Source organism: Arvicanthis niloticus, chromosome 6 (genome assembly GCF_011762505.2).
Source record: "Arvicanthis niloticus isolate mArvNil1 chromosome 6, mArvNil1.pat.X, whole genome shotgun sequence".
In the NCBI taxonomy this organism is placed as follows: Eukaryota; Metazoa; Chordata; class Mammalia; order Rodentia; family Muridae; genus Arvicanthis; species Arvicanthis niloticus.
In genome coordinates this window covers 39219340-39238546 of record NC_047663.1, presented here as the reverse complement: position 1 = coordinate 39238546, position 19207 = coordinate 39219340, and the positions used below count along the sequence as shown (strand labels likewise).

The window sequence follows — 19207 nt, the reverse complement described above, 5'->3', positions numbered from 1 at the left end:
ACATAAAAGTCTAAGTAACACTGGCTAGCGGGGAACAGAGAGGATTGTTGGGAAGGGGGATGCAGGAAGGGGCATATGGAGAGAGGCATGTTCAGTATACATTGCATAGTGGTATGAAATGCCCTTATGTAACATAGTACCATGTACAATGAATAAACATAATGAATTCTTTGATTAAAAAAGAACTCTTTGATGTTTGCTGGAGCCAAGGCAAGAGGTAACAATTCTGGACTGTTCCTGTTTCACCACAGTAGTTCAATGGTGACATCCACTTCTGTTTAATTGAAGCGATGCATACAGCCATGCCACCCTGAATGTGCCTGATCCCGTCTAATCTCTGCACATGGATGTCTTTGGTGGAGACAATGGCCTGTTGATTTTGTATCATGTTTTCATTATGCCTTGGAGAATGATTACACTGTTATGTACATCTGGAAACTCCTCTATATGGTTTCTCAAAAAGGGAATTAAAACCATTCAAAATTATGTGGGTTTTTTTTTTTTTTTAAATCAATTTGAAAGTGTGACTCTTAGGACCTTTCCCAGGGTTGGCTGAGTGAAAATCTATTAAAATGGAGGAGGGATTAGGGCAAGCAATGTGGCCAGAGGTTTTGGTGTGAAATTCTTAGGACTGAGTCAAGAACCTGCTTTCTGTATTGGAACAGAATCTAAACTGCTATCCAAGAAAAAAAGGCAGGTGTCTTTTTAGTCTAAGCCAAGAGCTTTGTGTTAACATACATCAATTTTCACAGCTAGATAAGAGCTTTACATCTGCTTGTATAGTTTTGGGTAGTTGTGTACTGGATATTAAATCCAGTTTCATGATAGACACTGACTCTACCATTCAACTATGTATTTCCAGCCCTGCTTGTATAATGTTATAGTGCTTTGGACTTGTTGAAAATCAATAAACTTGCTTGGAATTACTTATAATTATAGCAAAACAATATAAAATCAATTGCTTCTCAGCTCAGCACTTTTTATTCCCACCTCCTTTCTGTGAAACACTTCATGACACAAACCCTGAAGGAGTCAGGCATCTAGAAGCTGAGGGTCTCATTGCAGTTTTGAAAAGCGACTTCCTAAGAAGCAATACACTCAAAGTAAGATTTGCATGCGAGAGGTATAAAGACTAAATGTGCAAATAATCACATGTACCATGTACCTCCTAGCCCACCCGTCTGAGGACAGACATTAGTGGGCCTCTGAGAACTCCTTGAACCCACTACTTGTGAAAGCACAACATGAAGCTGTAGAATGCTGTAGAAAGGAAACTGATAGAACCACCTACATTAGAAAAGAACAAAGACCTTAAGCCAGCGGCCTGAGCTTTCTTCTTAAGAAACTAGAGGCTGGGCGGTGGTGGCGCACGCCTTTAATCCCAGCACTTGGGAGGCAGAGGCAGGCGGATTTCTGAGTTCGAGGCCAGCCTGGTCTACAGAGTGAGTTCCAGGATAGCCAAGGCTACACGGAGAAACCCTGTCTTGAAAAACCAAACAAAAACAACAACAACAAAAAAAAAAAAAAACCCAAACAAACAAAGAAACTAGAGAGGGGAGTAAACGATGCCCACTGTAAGTGAGGGAATAGAAATGAGAGAGATCGGAGTAGAAACATGGAAATACAAATGACAAACAAATAGCGCCCACACCTGTGATCCCTCATAAGGAAGCTCAGTTATGGGGATCCAAGGGCAAACACATTCTTATGGAGAGAGAAGAAAAAGTAAGGACCGTATTAAACAACTTAGATCAGTGTTGATAAACTTTATGCAAAAGGCTAGGGAAGGGCCAGCAGGATGACTCAGTGGGGAAGAGCACCAACCAAGAGACTGAATTTGATCCCTAGAACCCGTAGTGGAAGGAGAGAGCACCTCCTGAAGCTGTCCTTTAACCTCCATGCACGCACCAAGACATGAGCACATCCTCACTCACACACACTAATACAATTCTCAATTATCGAGGGGCAGAAAGCTTGCTTGATTCAATCCTTAGTACTGGGGGAAAAATGAACAGTTTAGGTTCTGTGGGTCCTACTATCCCCTTTACAACAGTCTCATCCCACTATGAGGCAGTTGCACTAAACATCTACAGTCAATGCATGCTAAGGGGATTTGACTGAGTTCCAATAAAACCTAATTTTTACTTTACTAAACACATGCAGCAAATCATATTTCACTCATGGGAAATAGTTTGGTACTCCCAATTTAGGAGGTTTTTTTTTTTTTTTTTGGGGGGGGGGGGCTGTATTAGCAAAAAAAACAGACACACAGGCTAATGGAATGGAACAGAGGATCTTGTAATAAACCCACACTGCTGTGGTCACAGGCTTTTTAATAGAGACATTGAAAAGCTACAGTTGGAGAAAGGACAGCCTGTTCAGCAAACAGTGCTTCGAAACCTAGATATGCATGTGTAGAGAAATAAAATTAGATCTTACTTCTCACTGTGTAGCAAAATTAATTCAAAATAGATAGAACACTTTAACATTAATATCAAGACCTGAAACTTCAAAGCTACTAGGGGAAAAAAAAACCTTCAAGTTCAAGATACAGGCATATGTCAAACATGCTGGTACACATCTTTGATCCCAGCACTGGGGAGGCAGAAGCAAGTGGATCTCTGTGAGGCCAGAAAGTGATTCAAAACGAAAAAAATTAAAAATAAATAAAAATAGAAAGAAAGAAAACAAAACAGGCACAGACAAATCTTTCTAAATATGCTTCCTTTAGTTTAGTTAGTTAGTTTAGTTAGTTAGTTTAGTTAGCTTCGTTTACACTGACCAAATAGCAAAGCCTGATGTCACTGTGTGAAATTAAAAAGCTTCTGTACAGCAGAGAAAACAGTAAAGAAGGCTACGAATGGGAGAAAGACTTTCCTAGTTATTTGTCTGCTGGGTATTAATACCCAGAATACATACAGGGCTCTAAACCAACAAACAACTCCATCACTAAAGAGATAAACAGACCACAAATACAAATAGCCAATAAACACATGAGAATGTCCTTAGCCACACTGCAATGCAAACTGAGACTACAGCAGCACCCCACCCCCACCCCAGTCAGACAGCCTCATCAACTGATAACAAATGCTGCTAATGATGTGGGGAAATGAACCCTTAAACTCTGGCAGTGATAAGAGCTAGTACAACCACCACAGGAATCAGCTTGTGGAGGCTCGTCAAAACTAAAAGACAGAACCAGAACCGTGGTATGGTCCAGCCAGGAACCAGCAGCTATTGCCACGGTGGTTCCGGTTTCTTTGTAAGAAGGACACTTACGTTGAACTTCTGTATTACATAAGACAACATCTCTTTGTGCTTTTCATTTCCATTTTCTTAATGCTGATGTTGACGTCCTTTCACGTGCCTATTACTGTCTATCAAAGGGATGCTTCTATGGACCTACCTCCCTTAACTCCGTTTAGATACAAACAGGTTACGCATTATCAGTAAATTTAAAATATTAGCATTCCTTCCTAACCTTTCTTACAATTACACTACACCTGAGGCAAAGGAGCAAGTTCCAAGCTATAAGAGCTCCCGTGGTTTTAAAACTAAATTTCTAAATTTAAAAATTAACAGTATATTAAGTGGTTGTCATCTCTTAAGAGAGGGGCTAATTAGTGGGGCAGCCTACCTTATCTTTACTCTTAACAGATTCAAAGGAAAATCAATCTAAAGTGAAATGAAAGAACAATCATTTGGACCTTAAAATACTAAACATACCATGACAGACTTGCTACTACTTAAGAAGCAAGGGGTCCATACCCACCACAGAAAGCACTTGCTTACCGTCTTCAATAGCATTTTTGACAGCACGAAGTCCATCTCTTAAGGCATCCTTGATCTGGATGAGAGTTTGCTTGTTTGGTCCTTTGACCAACAAGGTGACAGAGAGAGGGTTTACACAGTCCTCAATAAAAGTGAACTTTTCTTCACCCTAACCAATGGCCAGAAAAGATGTAACTTTAAGGTCTGGGATAGCTTAGGGCTATAGGTGATGAACACTTTGCCTAGCATGCATGAGTTCCTGACTTAGATCCCCAATAACACACACACACTAACATTTGACACATTATATTGTTACACTCATATAAAATAACCATGTCATCATGAAATTCAAATCTATTTTCATGTGAATCCAATCTTCATATGAAATTTTTTATCAAGTATAACTAAAGATATATTTTAAAGTAGTTAAATTATCCCACCATTTGGGAAGGTTGAGTTACAAAGACAGTTTAACACCAGCCTGGGTCACAAAACAAAACTTTTTTTTTTAAAGATTTATTTATGTATGTGAGTACACGGTTGCTCTCCTCAGACACACCAGAAGAGAGCATTAGATCCCACTACAGAAGGTTGTGAGCTACCATGTGGTTGCTGGGAATTGAACTCAGGACCTCTGGAAGAGCAGTCAGTGCTCTTACAGCTGAGCCATCTCTCCAGCCCAAAACAAAGCTTTTAACATCTAGGTAAGTAAATTGTAAACTCTGTCCTGTCAGACCACAAAATGCAAAATATGAATTAAAAAGTATAAATGCCAAAAAGCATTTAGGAATCAAATTATAACTGCCCTTCATAGAAATACTCACCAATGCATACTCAAACACAAGGCCAGCGTGTCCCAAGCATTCTTCACTCAGGTCTTCCAAGGAGTTTACAGCCAATCCTCCACAAGCAAGGGTGAGCCTGGAATCACAGTATGCCACTCTCATTTTGCTCATGGAAAACACAAAGGCTAATTTTTTTTTTATATGATCTAGCCTCAAACAGATGGTGATCCTCCTACTTCAGCCTCTTAAGTATAGGGACTAAGTACAAGCCACCATGCCCAGCTAAAGCTAACTTCTTAAGGATGGCCCAGTCTTGTTTTTTAATATCACAATTGTTTATTAACATTAACAACAAAATTTAGAACTAATTCACTAATATCTTGCTCAGAAATGTTTACTTATGAGCTACAAGGAATGTACATGAGATGACTTAAATTTAAATCTGTTAAAACTCATAGGAGGGAAATCGAAGAGAAGGCTCAGCAATTAAGAACACTCATTGCTCTCCCAGAGGATATGAAGTCCTAGCACCCAGTTAGGTGACTCACAACTACCAGAGCATGCAGCACCCTCTTCTGGCCTCTGGGAGCACACACATACAGATGGTAGGCATGCACACATGAACAAACACACACAAATACACAGGAAAATAAATACATTGTTTGGGGGATGGTTTTTGTTCTGGTTTGTTTTAGTTTTGATTTTTTTTTTTTAAAGACAATGTTTCTCTGCATAGCCCTGGCTGTCCTGGAACCACGCTGACCTGGAACTCTCAAAACTCAGAGATTCTCCTGCCTTTGCATCCTCAGTGATGGGATCAAACACATGGAACACCATGTCCACAATTGATTTTTTTAAAAAAGCAAAATAAAAACAAAACTTAGAAAGCTTTGGGTTCAATTCCTGGAATTACAAACAAAAAGGATGGCAAGGACAAGAGCGGCAGAAAGCACTTCAGGTGCACAGTCTGTGCTTACCTTTCCAGATTTCTTCTTTTTGCCCTGCGAAGAGCTACGATGTTATGTTTTGCAAGCATTTCTAAGGAAACCGGATCGATGCCCTGTAGTGAAGTTAACATGGAAGTTATGTGGTTTCTGTTTCACACCAGGCAAGTGAGCCACCACTGAGCTCTCCTCCAACCTCTAAGAATGTAAGCCAATATTCCTCAAGCGCTTCTGTCTCAGCACCACTTTACATTCTTAAAGTCAAGAAGAATCCATGCTGGGCGTGGTGGCACACACCTGTAATCCCAGTACTCAGGAGGCTCAAGCAAGGGAGGTCTAAAGTCCCAGGCCAATACAGACTCCAAAGTGAGGTCCATGCCAGCCTAAGCTAAATAGCGAGTTGTATCTGTATCAAATCATAAAGACAGGTTAGAGAGATGGGTCAGGGGTTAAGAGGCCTTGCTGATCTTTCCAGAGGACCCAGGTTCAGTTCCCAGCACCTGAGTGAGGTGGCTCAGTACACCTGCAGCTTTAGTTTCAGATACACACACTCATAAACATAAATAAAAAAGGAAAACATTGTAAGGGGCTCTTATATTTTAAGTGGGCTATTTATTCATGTATGACTTTGTAACTGTATGGTTTTCTGTCATTTAGAAAAGTCCTGGTTCATTGAGCTGGGCTCAAGTGTTACTGTTGGCAGCACACTCTGTGAGGTGTCTTCCTTGGAATGGTAAAATTGCTAAATTTGATTTTCAGGAAAAGAAATGCAGGGAACATCCCACTCAAAATATCTACAGTTTACCTATTGGTCCTTCTTTTAACTAAAAATGGGTTTCCATGAAAAAGCAGCCAGTTTAGCTCAGAATCCACTTACACAAAGGCTTTCTTCAAGACAACTATCATGTTTTACTACACAGACGTGATTCATGCATATTTCACATTTTAATCACACTAAATTATAAAAGAATACTTGAGTATTAATGTTTAACAAAAATCATTACAGTTAACATTTCAAAGCATTCTTTTCTTTAAAAATTATGTGTATAGTACGTCTGTAAATGGGTATGTGCACCTGAGTGCAGGTATGTGGAGGCCCGAAGGCATGAGACCCCCTAGAGCTGCAGTCCTAGGTAGCTGTGAGCAGCACAACCATGTGAGTGCTGAGACCTGGACTCAGATCCGCACAAGCATGACGTGCTCTTAACTGCTGAGCCACCTCTCCAGACCCATCATCGAGACATCACTCTTAAATGAAATGCCTCAGTGGTGTACTTATAAAGAAAAGAACAGAGTGCTGAGCAGAGTTTGGTGCTGCTCTCCTGATCTGCTGGGAAGAATGCAGCTTTACCTTCCATTACAAATGTCCACACAGTGCAAAAGGCATTATGCACTTAATGAAAAGAGTTTCCTCCCCAAACTCCCTGAACATGTTGTAGGGTCATTGAGGGTCAACAGGTCACATTGGGAAATGCTGAGGAACAGTGACAAGCACTTGAGCTGCCGCTTCTCTCTCACCTTTTGATTAATGACAACAAATCCTTTATTGGACTCAGCACAGACTTTCTGCTTTAGGTCTATTATTTTCTGCACTCTATCTTCAATAAATTTTCTTTCAGCTTTTACCAATTTCTCTTTCTCTTCTACAGTCTTATAAAAGAAACCAGAGCTCACTTCTCTAAAGGATTAATAAGAACAAGTTAGTAAACCAGATATGGAGGCTAAAGCAAGAGGTTCATAAGTCTGAAGCCACCCAGGGCAAAATAAGTCCCTTTTTCAAGAAAATAAACACAAACAAACAAACAAACAAACAGGAAGTTAGTAGAGGTGGGAGTAGAAGATAAAAAGATTATTAAACACACTCAGAGAAAAAAAAGCTGGGGATGATGGCTCATATTTGTAATCCCAATAGTCAGGAGACTGAGGCAGGAGGATTGCTGCATGTTTGAGACCATCCTGGACTAAAGAGATGTGGGTGAAAGAAGGAAGTGGGGGGGGTGGAAAAAATAATTTAAAAAAATTTGGGTTAGAGAGATGGCTCAGGTTAAGGGGACCTAAGTTCAGTTCCCAGCACCCATGTAAAATGGCTCACAACGTCAGCTTCAGGGGATCAGTGCCCTCTTCTGGGCCTCCTTGGGCACCTTCACTCATGCACATACCCCCACACAGATACATATGCATAATTTAAAATAAAAAGAAATTTACAAAAAAGAGACGTTAAAAGAATTTCAAATATTATGAAGACAAATTGACACGCACGTTTTTTCATACTCTAGTGACACATTGCAAATGAGGATGTATGCATCTTGCACCTGCTTCTTCATCCTTGGATGACGGGCACCATGGTCCAAAACTAATCCTCGGACCAGCCTGTTAAAACACATAATGTTTCATGGAATACAGATTCTCGAATAAGAATGCCATTCAAAGCTGGAATCAGTCAGGCTACACATTGTTTCCTTGTATAATTTCAAACCTAGCATCATATAATTAGCAAAATTTGGGAAAGAATCTGCTTTAACAGTATGACCATAAGTCAAGATGAAAAGCCAATCCAGAATTATTCTCTAAGTTACACAGCTCAAAAATAGGAGAAGCTGATCAAATAATAAAAGGTAGGCACACAATGAGTGTTTCAAAATAATTATATAGAATAACTAGTAATTGTTAACCTAAATGTCCAGCACAATGGTTTATTGTTCAACAAATAACAGCCCAGCTATTCAATGGTTATAAAAACTATGTAGTAACATGGAAAATATTTACAGGGATAGCCAATAAGTACAGAATAACCCATTGTATACTGTATGTAAAACATGATTGCAACTATTCCCTTTTTTTAAACGTTGGCAATTAAAGGGAAACCCCATACTTGGAATACAGCTTGGTTGATACAGTGCATGTGTACCGTGATTGAGATTCTGCATCCTTTGATTCACAGGACCATAGAAATAAATACACAAGGGCTGGAGAACACTTGCCGCTCCTGAAGAGGACCTGAGTTTGATTCCTAGAACCAAATAGTAACTTACAACCAAGGGATCTGATGCCCTCATCTAGCCTCTGAGGACACTAGGCATGCATGTAATACACAGGCATACCTGCAGGCAAAACACCCAAATACATTTAAAAAAATTAAAATCTGACTAAATAAGTTGGTAGATAGGCAGGTAGATAAATAGGTGGGTGGGTAGGTAAGTAGGTAGGTAGGTAGAGAACACTGAAAGTATGATTAGATTTGGATGGGAGGAATACAGACCATGGGGCTTTTTTCTGTTTTCCAAATATATTTTTCTAGAATAAATGTTTTTATAACTTTGTAAAGGTCACTTATACACATTTAAGTGGTAGCAATACTTAATACTCTCTTGGAAAGTTTTTTAAAGAATTATTTGTTGTGTGTGTAAGTGTGGGCATGTACGTGCCACAGTGCACAAGTGGAGGTCAGAGGACAGCTTTGGGGGTCAGTTTTCTCCTTCCACCTTAATGGTGCATGGTCTCTCCTGTTGCTTCTTCCACTGAGCAGCATACTCCAGGCTAGCCCATACATACAGCCTTTTACATTAGTTCCAGGGATCAAACACAGGTCACCAGGCTTGTACACAGCTAACACTTTTACCTGCTAAGCCCTCTCCCTGCCCTGGAAGGATCTTTTATGTATGTATGATGCTAGGGATTGAACCAAGGCCTGTACATTTTAGGCCAGTCCTCTACCATTGATCCTTAAGAATTGTTTATGCCCAATTGTAAAAGTATCTTTTGTTCAACTAATGTAATCGTCCTGGAAGCTCCTGGCCTCCGTATAATCTTATCTAGGCCTAGAATGTTTTCAGCCTCTGAGACTTACTGCTGAATAAGCTCACCCTTTCTAGCTCTTTCTGACCTCTGGCTGCTCTGGCTCAAAACTACTTTCCATGCTGACTGATCCAAATTGGCTTCTTTCAGCTTCTGACTGAATTGTTCTGCTTGGCCTCATATTAACTTTGGCAATATAATCTTCTGGCTCCTTCTCATTCTCTGGCTCATTCTGTCTTTATCTCTGTCTAGCTTGTTCTCTCTGCAGCCTGTCTCCAAACAATGATCCAGCTAAAACTTCCCTCTCTCTTCTCTCTCTATGCTGCTCTATCTTAAGTAGCCTCTTTTCTCTCTGACTTCACAAGAGTTGGGCATATCTTATTCTATCAAATCTTTCTCTTCATCACTTTGTCTGCCTCTCAATTAGACAACACTTTCAAACATGGGTGCTTCCTTCTACAAATTAATTCTTCCTTTATTGTCTGAGAGTAAAACTGTGTGCTAAGGGAGTGTCTTATTCCAGCTAGAGTAGCCCTGTAACTGGATTGAAGTCCCTCTACACCCAATATTTCCTAAGTACTAGAAACAGTGTTTTTAGCCAAGCATAGTAGCACACTCCTATAATCTCAGTACTTGGGAGGCATAAGCAAGAGGATTGCCACAAATTTGAAGTAAGCCTAGTCTACAGAGCGAGTTCCAGGCCAGCCTGAGCTTCAGAGTAAAATCCCGTCAAGAAGGAAGGAAGGGAGGAAGGGAGGACATTTTTTAAATGTCCAACATAAGATATAAAGGAGCTTTCAAGTTTTTAATCTGACTAGAATACCCTAACTCCCAAATGAAGACAAAGATACCTTACTTAGGAAAAAAAAAAAAAAGTATACGTTCAATGTTCTCTACTTTTCAAGCTTCTGTCATGTTTGCTCTCCTTATCTTCAGAGAATGAATATGCTGCTTTGAGAAAATAGAAACTAGGCTGGGCTGTGGTGACACAACAACCTTTAATCCCAGCATTCAGGAGTCAGAGGCAGGTGGATCACTATCCTCAGAAGTCCCTCATTCTTTAAAACAGAGCATCTCTCTCCTCACTCCATTCCCGAATCCCCTTGCAGCACAGAATGCTGGTCCTATTTCACTGCTTTTCCTTACAGCTACTCTGAACTGTCTCCACCTGGAATTTGCAATTCCACCTTAAATTAGTAAGGGTTCTCTAGAGGAACAGAACCAATGGGATGAATATATTATTTAAAGAATTTATGAAGTCAGCTTTAAAATAGGAACAATGGCAGAGTCACACCTGAGAGCTGAGAACCAGGGAGTTACTTAAGCCTGGGTGCCTCGGTAGTAGTCCCACGGGGGCTATCTCTCAATGAGGGGAGGAGTGCCCTGTAGCTGCTTGGTACACAACGCTGGACACCTCAGCAGTTCGGATCTGGTAGGAGAAACTCAGAAGGGCTCTGGAAAGTCACTGGCCCCAGTCCAGGATGAAAGCGTAGAAACAGCTTCCGGTATTGACAATGAACAAGACAACAATTGAGTCAAGGCCAGAGGGAGGCTGATCGAAGGCTGGATGCTCTTTCTCCTGACACACTCTTTCTCTGTGTTGCTCCCAGAAGGTGCCCACAATCAAGGTGAGTCTTCCCAGATTCATCAAGGAGATCAGGACAGTTTCTTAGGAGGAGCTCCTTGCTCAGGTGACTCTAATTTATGGCAAGTGGCCATCAAAACCAACCACAAACACCCGCCCCCTTACCATTCTCCCCTGCACTTGCCTTCAGTCAGACTTTCGTCTCTGCCTCTCTAGTGAAGCAGTATGCCGATCACTTTTCAGTTCTCAACAAAATACTTTAAATATTTCTCTTTCTGCTTGGGTGCTGAGGCACCAGGCCTCTCTGACCTCCCTGGTCACCCATCCTCAGTCTCCATTGGTGAATGTTTGACCTCTTTTCAATTTCTCAACAAGTTTCCAATGTTCAGGATTCTCTTTCTCTTAACTGACTAAGTCAGTTTATTAAAATAGTTGACTTAGGCAAGCACAATAGTACCTTCAGCTTCCATTCCCCGCTCAATGCTGATGGAAGTAATCACTTAACGATCTCAGGACTGTGTAAATCAATGGGTGGTTCATGGACTGGGTAAGTCAATGAGTGGCTCATAGATTCTCGTCTGGAAATGATCCTGTGTCTTAGAACCTTCGATGCAAGGTATTTTTCCTGTGGTGATTGTTAGTGTCGTGGTAGGTGTGTGGACTGGCCCGTTTCCTTTCAGATTCTTTCATTTTTGCACTTCTGATCAAGGAAGCACACACCAGAAATTTCGCATCATAACTAGATCATGGCTGGTGAGGGTTATTTGAATTTGGTAGATCAACAATTCCAATTCTACTGGCATCTTTCTGATGTCTTTTTTTTTTTTTTTTTTTTAATGTGCACGAATTTTTTGCCTGTCTGTGCACCATGTACATGCAATAACAGCATAGGCCAGAAGATGGCGATGGATACCCTAGAACTGGAATTACAGAGAGTGGGTGCTGAGACTTGAACCTAGGTCTTCTGGAAGAAGAGCCAGCCAGCATTTTTAACCCCTGAGCCATCTCTCCAGCCCCCTTTCTGGTACCTTTAAAAGTCATAGTTGCAGCCTCATAATGATGATTCTCAGATATGTATTTCTCATCTTGCCCTCTGTTTTGAACTCATTCCAGGATCTCAGCTCATGTCATCCACACATAGAATGGATCCTCTCTTCTCATTTAAACCTCTTGATATATTCTCACAGGTGCACCCAGAGGTTTATGTCCTGGGCCATTCTAAATACCACCAAACTGACCATCAAAATGAACTATAACATGATTACATTCCAATATACCATCATAAGTTGAAACTACCACATCAAATGCACTTACTTTCCTTAACCTTCGCACCACCATCATTTAGCAATGCCGTATATAGCAGGGTACAGGCTGTGTAGTTTCATGGTTTCAGGCTTAGCTGTGAGCTACTGCTCAGCATCACAAGAAAGTGTCATACAGTACATATTGCTGAGGGGAATCACAATGTAAAACTCTAAGTAGAGGTTCTCCTGAATGTATGTCATGTTCACACCACTGGAAAGCTGGTGAACTCTAAGTTGGGAACCATCTATAACTGCAAGCCTAGTTTTAACCACAATAAAAGCACCAAAAAGTGAAAATGAAAGCAAACAACAGGTAGAGAAAAATCTCTAGGCTGAACAGTAAGCAGAGGAAAGTACATCAGTGCTGCTTGTCTGAAGGAGGTTGCGTGGCTTCACCTCTGCTCTCAGTAACCCACTGTCAAATGGGGAAACGTTAACTAAGGAAGTGCATGAACTTGCAGAGTCATCCTCTGAGGGAAAGGAAGGTGAAAAAGAAGAAGCTGAACTGGATGTGTTAGCTCCAGGCCTGCTGGCAAGGACCAGGGAGAAAGAAGGTTGAGCACTACTTAGACATCCACTGGGGAGCCTGGGAAATATCTCCAGCTGATAAGTGGGAGAGAGCTGCAGTCTCAAGTGGGACTGAGAGGGTAAAAGCCATAGACATCAAACCAAGTTGAAATTATGAAGATACAGCTTCGAAAACTCAGTATGAAATAGCAGTAGTATCAAGTGGGATTTTAAAGAACAGTAACAAGATCATGTTTCAAGAAGTAAATGGAGATATTATCCAGAGCAAAGATATTAAGGCTAGACTCCTATAAGTCACTATAAATTATATAATTTCTACTAATCAAAAAAAATAGTAGAAGTGTGAAATTTGCAAATTAGTAGAGGAGAAAAATATAGTCATAAAACCAATAAAATGAAAAGTCGATTAGAAGAAACATAAGACAATGGGAAATGAATAGAGAGCAAAAAGACAGGAGATGTGAAATCAAATATACTCTTAACAATGTTAAAGGTAATAGACTGGCTACTTCAATTAAAATATAAAGACTATCTGATTAAGAATTTTTACTTGCCTCCAAAAAGTAAAACAAAATTAAAATGTCACTTACAAAAAAGCAATCTTGCCGGGCACTGGTGGCGCATGCCTTTAATCCCAGCACTTGGGAGACAGAGGCAGGTGGATTTCTGAGTTCGAGGCCAGCCTGGTCTACAGAGTGAGTTCCAGGACAGCCAGGGCTATACAGAGAAACCCTGTCTCGAAAAACCAAAAACAAAAACAAAAAAAAATAGAAATTAGAAAATACTTGAAATGGATTGCATTTTCCAGCAAACCTCAGTCTATCTGCCAGTGGGATGGACTCCACAACTATAGGAAAGCATGGGGAGACTGCCACAAACTCCAGACCACGCTGGATGACAGAGACGTTGCCTCCAAAAAATTAAACAAAATAAAAATTAATAAGCAAATAAAGAACTCAGAAAAAGCAAATAGCTGAATGTGGTCATCCCAGGAGAGAGGGTCACCATAGGGCCACTTTTTTTTACATCTGTCCGTACTTTGACACTAATCTTGCCCTTAAGATAGTCTTTTTATACCCAAACCACTCTTCAGTGAAATCTTTAGAAGGCAAAGAAAACAGAAACGATTTTAAAAGTCATAATGCTCATGCTTGCGGGTGAAGGTGGGACAGGCCTTTGATCCTAGCACTTGGGAGGCAGAGGCAGAGGTAGGTGGAAGATCTCTGAGAGTTCAAGGCCAGCTAGTGCACAAAGCAAATTCCAGGGATAACCAGGGCTACATAGTGAGACCCTGTCTCAAACAAACAGAACAACCAAACAAAAAATTGCACATTCTGGTAAGTAATCGAAGCACGCAGGAGGCAGAGGCAGGCCGAGGCAGGCTGAGGTAGGCAGGTCAGAGAGGTCCCAGAATGGCCTGAGCTATGCTGTGAAAGCCAGTCTCCAAGCCACAAATAAATAAAAATTAAGGGATGTGGTTAAGGAATGCGTACTTTAACACTATAAACTGAAAGCCTCAAATACTGTTTGACAAAAGCAGAGAACTAAAAATGAATGGCTTGAATGCTAATTTAATAAGACAAAAATGAAAAGCTCCCCACCCCTTAACTCAGAAGTCCAAGCATTAAAGAGAAAGGCATTAGGAAACAAAACACAAACAAAGGAACAAAAGGCCTGGGTAAAATGAGAGGGGAGGTGGGAAGAGAGAGTGGGGGTGGGGAAAATCCTTCAAACAGAATCTTTAGGACCAGTTTGTTCCAAAATTTGAAGATTCAGATGAGATGGACAAATACTTAGAAGTACTTATTTTCAAAAAAGTATGTAAAAAACCTAACAGATCCTAAGAAAAATGGTCTAAGTTGCAAATGGAATATATAGTGTTTGTATTCTAATCAAAATCAATTCACTGAAAAACTCAAACATTAAAATTGAAGTATAAATTAAATGCATAATATATTAATGAGTTAGTATTCTTTTTTAAAGGTATATTAGTTAATGTTGATAATATTTACATCTACTTATAGATAAAGTATTTTTTTAAGTCATCCTAATTTCTATCCCTGTGAAAAGACACCATGACCATGGCAACTCTTAAAAAGGAAAACACTTAAATGGGGCTGGCTTACCGTTTCAGAGGTGTAGTCCATTATTGTCATGGGAGGAAGTATGACAGTGTGGAGGCAGACATGGTGCTGGAGGAGGAGCTGACACTTCTCTATCCTGATCCCCTGGCAGTAGCAGGAGACTGAGGTATGCTGGCCAGACTTCTTAAGACCTCAAAGCCCAGCCCCACACAGTGACACTTCCTCCAGCAAGGCCACATCGACTCCAACAACAAGTCAACAATGCCCTATTGGCCAAGCATTCAAACACAAGAGTCTCTGGCAGATATTCCTATTCAAACTACCACAAAAGTGAAACATTATTTCAAGATTTGCTTCAGAATAATGTAGGTTAGTCCTAGCTGTTGGAAGGCAGGAGAATCTCAAGCCTGAGTCTAGGCTACCCAGTGAGGTCTCGTCTCAAACATGAGAAAAACTGTCTGTAGGGAGAAGGCTGAAGAGGAGCAGAGGGAAACTGTAAGGCTGAAATTAGACTGAAACTGAGAAAGATAAAATCAGAGGTGCGTGAGAGATCTCTGCCCTGTATTTACAGGGACTTGGAATCGAATATTCTAAAGAACTCAATATTCTTTTTTTTAAGTATAGAATAGAGTTTATTCAGGGCATGGGGAGGGGAGTTAAGAGGGTAGTAGAGGCAGAGAGAGAAAGAGGCAGAGAGAGAGAGAGAGAGAGAGAGGAAGAAGTTTAAGGAGGAGGAGGAGGAGGAGAAGGAGGAGAAGGAGAAGGAAGGAGGAGGAGGAGGAGGAAGAGGAGGAGGAGGAGGAGGAGGAGGAGGAGGAGGAGAAGGAGGAGGAGGAGGAGAGAAATAGAGGCCGGCCATGAGTGTGTGGAGAGAACGGGGAGGGGAAGAAAGAAACAAGAGGCAAGAGAGAAGAACTAAATATTCTAAAGAACTGTCATCATGACCCGTTAGCCCCTGGCCTTGTCCTTTTGCTTTTTCTCCTCTGCTGTGCTGCAGTCTCTCTCTCTCTCTCTCTCTCTCTCTCTCTCTCTCTCTCTCTCTCTCTCCCTCCCTCCTTCTTCCTTCCCCCTTCCCCTCTCCTCTCTCCCTCTTCCCCTCCCCCCCTCTCTCCCTCTTCCCCCTCCCCGCCTCTCTCCCCCCTCTCTCCGTCTCTCTCTGTCTCTCCCTCTCTCTGTCTCTCCCTCTCTGTCTCTCCCTCTCTCTGTCTCTCTGACATAGCTAGATCCTGTATCATTACTCGTAGCTTTGTAGTTTAGCTTCTTATTAGAATGGTTTTCCCTGAAGTCTATAAAACAGCACAGATGATTGTGCTTCACTCTCTAGTTTGATTTGAAATGTGAGCTTTCTGAGAAGAGTGTGTTCTGCTTACTCCTCATTGCAGCACCTAGAAATGACAGGCTCACTGTAGCTAGCTAATGTGTTGAAATGAGTACCCATGAATAGCCATTGAAAAAAAAACTAATGAAATCAACGAAAGCCAAATATTTCAGAACTTATTGCCAAAGTGTGGCTGCTGAGATGGCTCAGCAGGTAACATGCCTGACAACCTGAGTTTGATTTCTGGAATTCACAAAGCGCTGAGGGAGAGCTTCAAGTCAGCATTTAACTTACATAAGCACAAGCATGCTGTGGTGTACACACACAGACACACACATCTGCTCACATACATTCACACACATACTCACACACACATACACAGTCATATGCACACATGGAGAGGGAGATGTTTAATTGTAAATTTTATGCTATTTACTGTGTGTCTGTTTCTGACTTGTGCCTCATCTCCACGATTTCCACCATGAAGAGATCAATAGGGATACCTGGCCTTCTAATAGCCAACACAGAATCCACCACGGCCTGAAAGAGAAGCATATGAAGGGCATATTACTTGGACTAAAAGAAACTCCTGGTCCAAGTGGCCTATCACCAGACTAAACAAGAAAAAGGATTCAAGCTTCAAAGTCAAAGGCGTGGTCACCAAGTACCACATGTGGCACACTTGTGTTTCTTAAAGTTAATTAATAATGCAACATTCTGCTTCATATGGCAATGCCTTGTGACTTCAGTTATTATGAATTTCCTCATTTCAAGTTTCAGAAATGGGAGAACAGAGGAACAACTGAAAGATATTGAAAACTTATAAAAAATATAAAAAGTTTTTATGACCCCTAGACCTGAGCAAAAGAATGCAGGTTCACTAGTTCAAGGAAGCAGAACTGAATGTAAGATTTTAGGCCTTCACTGCCTGGGAAACATTCCACATTCCCGGAGGGGTACATTATCCCTTAGTCAGAGGACTTTTGCTGGATTAACATTCAAAAGAGAAAGGGAGGGACTAATTAACATTCCTCAGACTTCTGGGAAGAGAACCCACCTGCAGGTGGGGAAGGCCCAAAGCAGGAAGACACATTCCTGACCACAAAGAAAGATGCAAGTCATCTGGGTGGTCCCAGGAACTGGCTAACCCCAAGTTAAATGGTTGGGCAAGGTTACATCCTTACAAAAGTTAAGTGTATAAGATGTTTTTCGTAAGACCCTTACTAAATTTGGGTTGGGACTTTTTAAGACTTTCTACTGTTTTTATGTTATGTTTCCTTGGTAACTCCCTCACCCCCTACCCCCCTTGGTTTGTGGTTCTGCTCTATATAAACCCTCCACTCCCAGCTCATGAGGTCAACACTCCTCTGCCCCTGCATGGGTCATGAGTCTCGGCTTCAGTCAACTGACCCCGAAATATACCTATTGCTATTGCATCAAGAATGGTGTCTTGTGAGTTATTTGGTGGCTGCGAATTCCTGAAGCTTGAGGGAGGTACTTCCTTTGGGGGGCGGTGTCTTACACAACAATAAACAATAAACTTTTTATGTATATCATATATATATATATATATATATATATATATATATATATATATATATATATCCTGATATATATATCAGGTCAATCTTGCCTCATTAAAGCAGCAGCCCTAATGACAAGGCACACTGCTCATGTGTCACCTGATATCATCAAATATGGACCTCCAGGTTTAGCTGAATACACTGTCCAAGAGGTTTCACAAGAGATAAGCCACAGGAAGCTAAGTTCCTTCCAAATTCCAAGACAGGTAATCACTAATGTGACACCTTTGGGAAGGTTAAAAAACCACTGTTGTGATCAACTGAATTTTAAGTGCTTGCCTTGTTGGTTTTAAGTTGTTGTTGGTGGTTTTTAAATTTAATGTATTTATTTTATGTGTATGGGTGTTTTGTCTTCATGTATGCCTGTGTACTGTGTGCATGCCTGGTATCCACAGAGGTAAGAAGGTGGCATTGGATCCCCTAGAACTGGATTTAGGGATGATTGTGAGCCATCATGTGTGCCCTGGGGTTTGAACCCAGGTCATTTGAAACAACAGCCAGTGCTCTTTGCCACTGAGCCATCTCGCTAGCCTGCCTTCTTGTTTTACATTTCTGAAAAGTTATGTGCAATATTTGGTTGTCTTAAAGAAAAAAGAAAAGTATCACCATGTGCCTGACTACTCTGGGTAGAGGACAGTTTAATCGCATACCTCTGTTAGTATGTCGGCCAGTTCAGTATGAACTTTTGTCCGCAGGGATGTTCTAGCCACATCTAAGAGGATTTCTCTTTTCATCTCCTTTTGTACTTTAGTTTCATCCAAAACTTCAAGTGCTTTCATCTTTGCAACATCAAATCCTTCAGCTATGATTCTCGGGTGCAGGCCCTGATGTAGCAACATAAATACACAGATTACATAGCAAACTACGAAGAGTAAATGTGCGTTATGTTCTCTGAGTAATAAGTATGTCAAAAAATAATGTGGCCCACAGAGATGGTGAAGACCCCAAACTCGGGAGACCCTTACTCAAGTCTTGGGAAGTCACAGCCACCCACAAACTCGCAAGACACTGTACCTGGACGCAATCAGCAGAGGTTTATTAGGGAGAGAGTTGGCTAGCCAAGGCCAATTCGGTTCACTCGAGCAGGAGTTGAATTGACAAAGCCAGTCAGTCTGAGGAGCGTTTTTAAAGGGGGAAACCACAAACCAGGGGAGTGGGAGGGTGAGGGGTTGTCAAGGATACATAACATAAAAATAGTGGAACATTTCAGAGGAACCCACCCTAAATGATTTAGAGTCATGTGGAAATCACTCTGCACACTCATTCTTTTTTTTTTTTTTTTTTTTTGTTTTGTTTTGTTTTGTTTTGTTTTTTGTTTTTCCAGACAGGATTTCTCTGTGTAGCCTTGGCTGTCCTGGAACTCACTTGGAAGACCAGGCTGGCCTCAAACTCAGAAATCCACCTGTCTCTGCCTCCCAAGTGCTGGGATTAAAGGCATGCGCCACCACTGCCCGGCTCATTCTTCTCAAGAATGTAGTTTTACCATGTCTCTGTGTCCTACCCTGTCATT

At 41.1% G+C, this 19207-nt stretch overlaps 1 protein-coding gene across 5 annotated transcripts in view; it reads right to left on the bottom strand.

Moving 5' to 3' along the window:
- Positions 1–19207, bottom strand: part of Cct6b (chaperonin containing TCP1 subunit 6B) — a 57964-nt gene that overhangs the window by 13798 nt on the left and 24959 nt on the right. For 3 of the 5 annotated variants that reach the window (XM_076936170.1, XM_076936168.1, XM_034507744.2), the window contains exons 4-10: positions 18348–18521; positions 16551–16654; positions 7760–7870; positions 7019–7178; positions 5534–5616; positions 4596–4692; positions 3793–3940 (exon numbers count right to left, since the gene is read on the bottom strand). In XM_076936170.1, coding sequence (XP_076792285.1) covers positions 3793–3940; positions 4596–4692; positions 5534–5616; positions 7019–7178; positions 7760–7870; positions 16551–16654; positions 18348–18521 — 877 coding nt within the window. The remainder of the gene's footprint in view (positions 1–3792; positions 3941–4595; positions 4693–5533; positions 5617–7018; positions 7179–7759; positions 7871–16550; positions 16655–18347; positions 18522–19207) is intronic. The other 2 variants (XM_076936169.1, XM_076936171.1) reach the window with 2 other exon arrangements.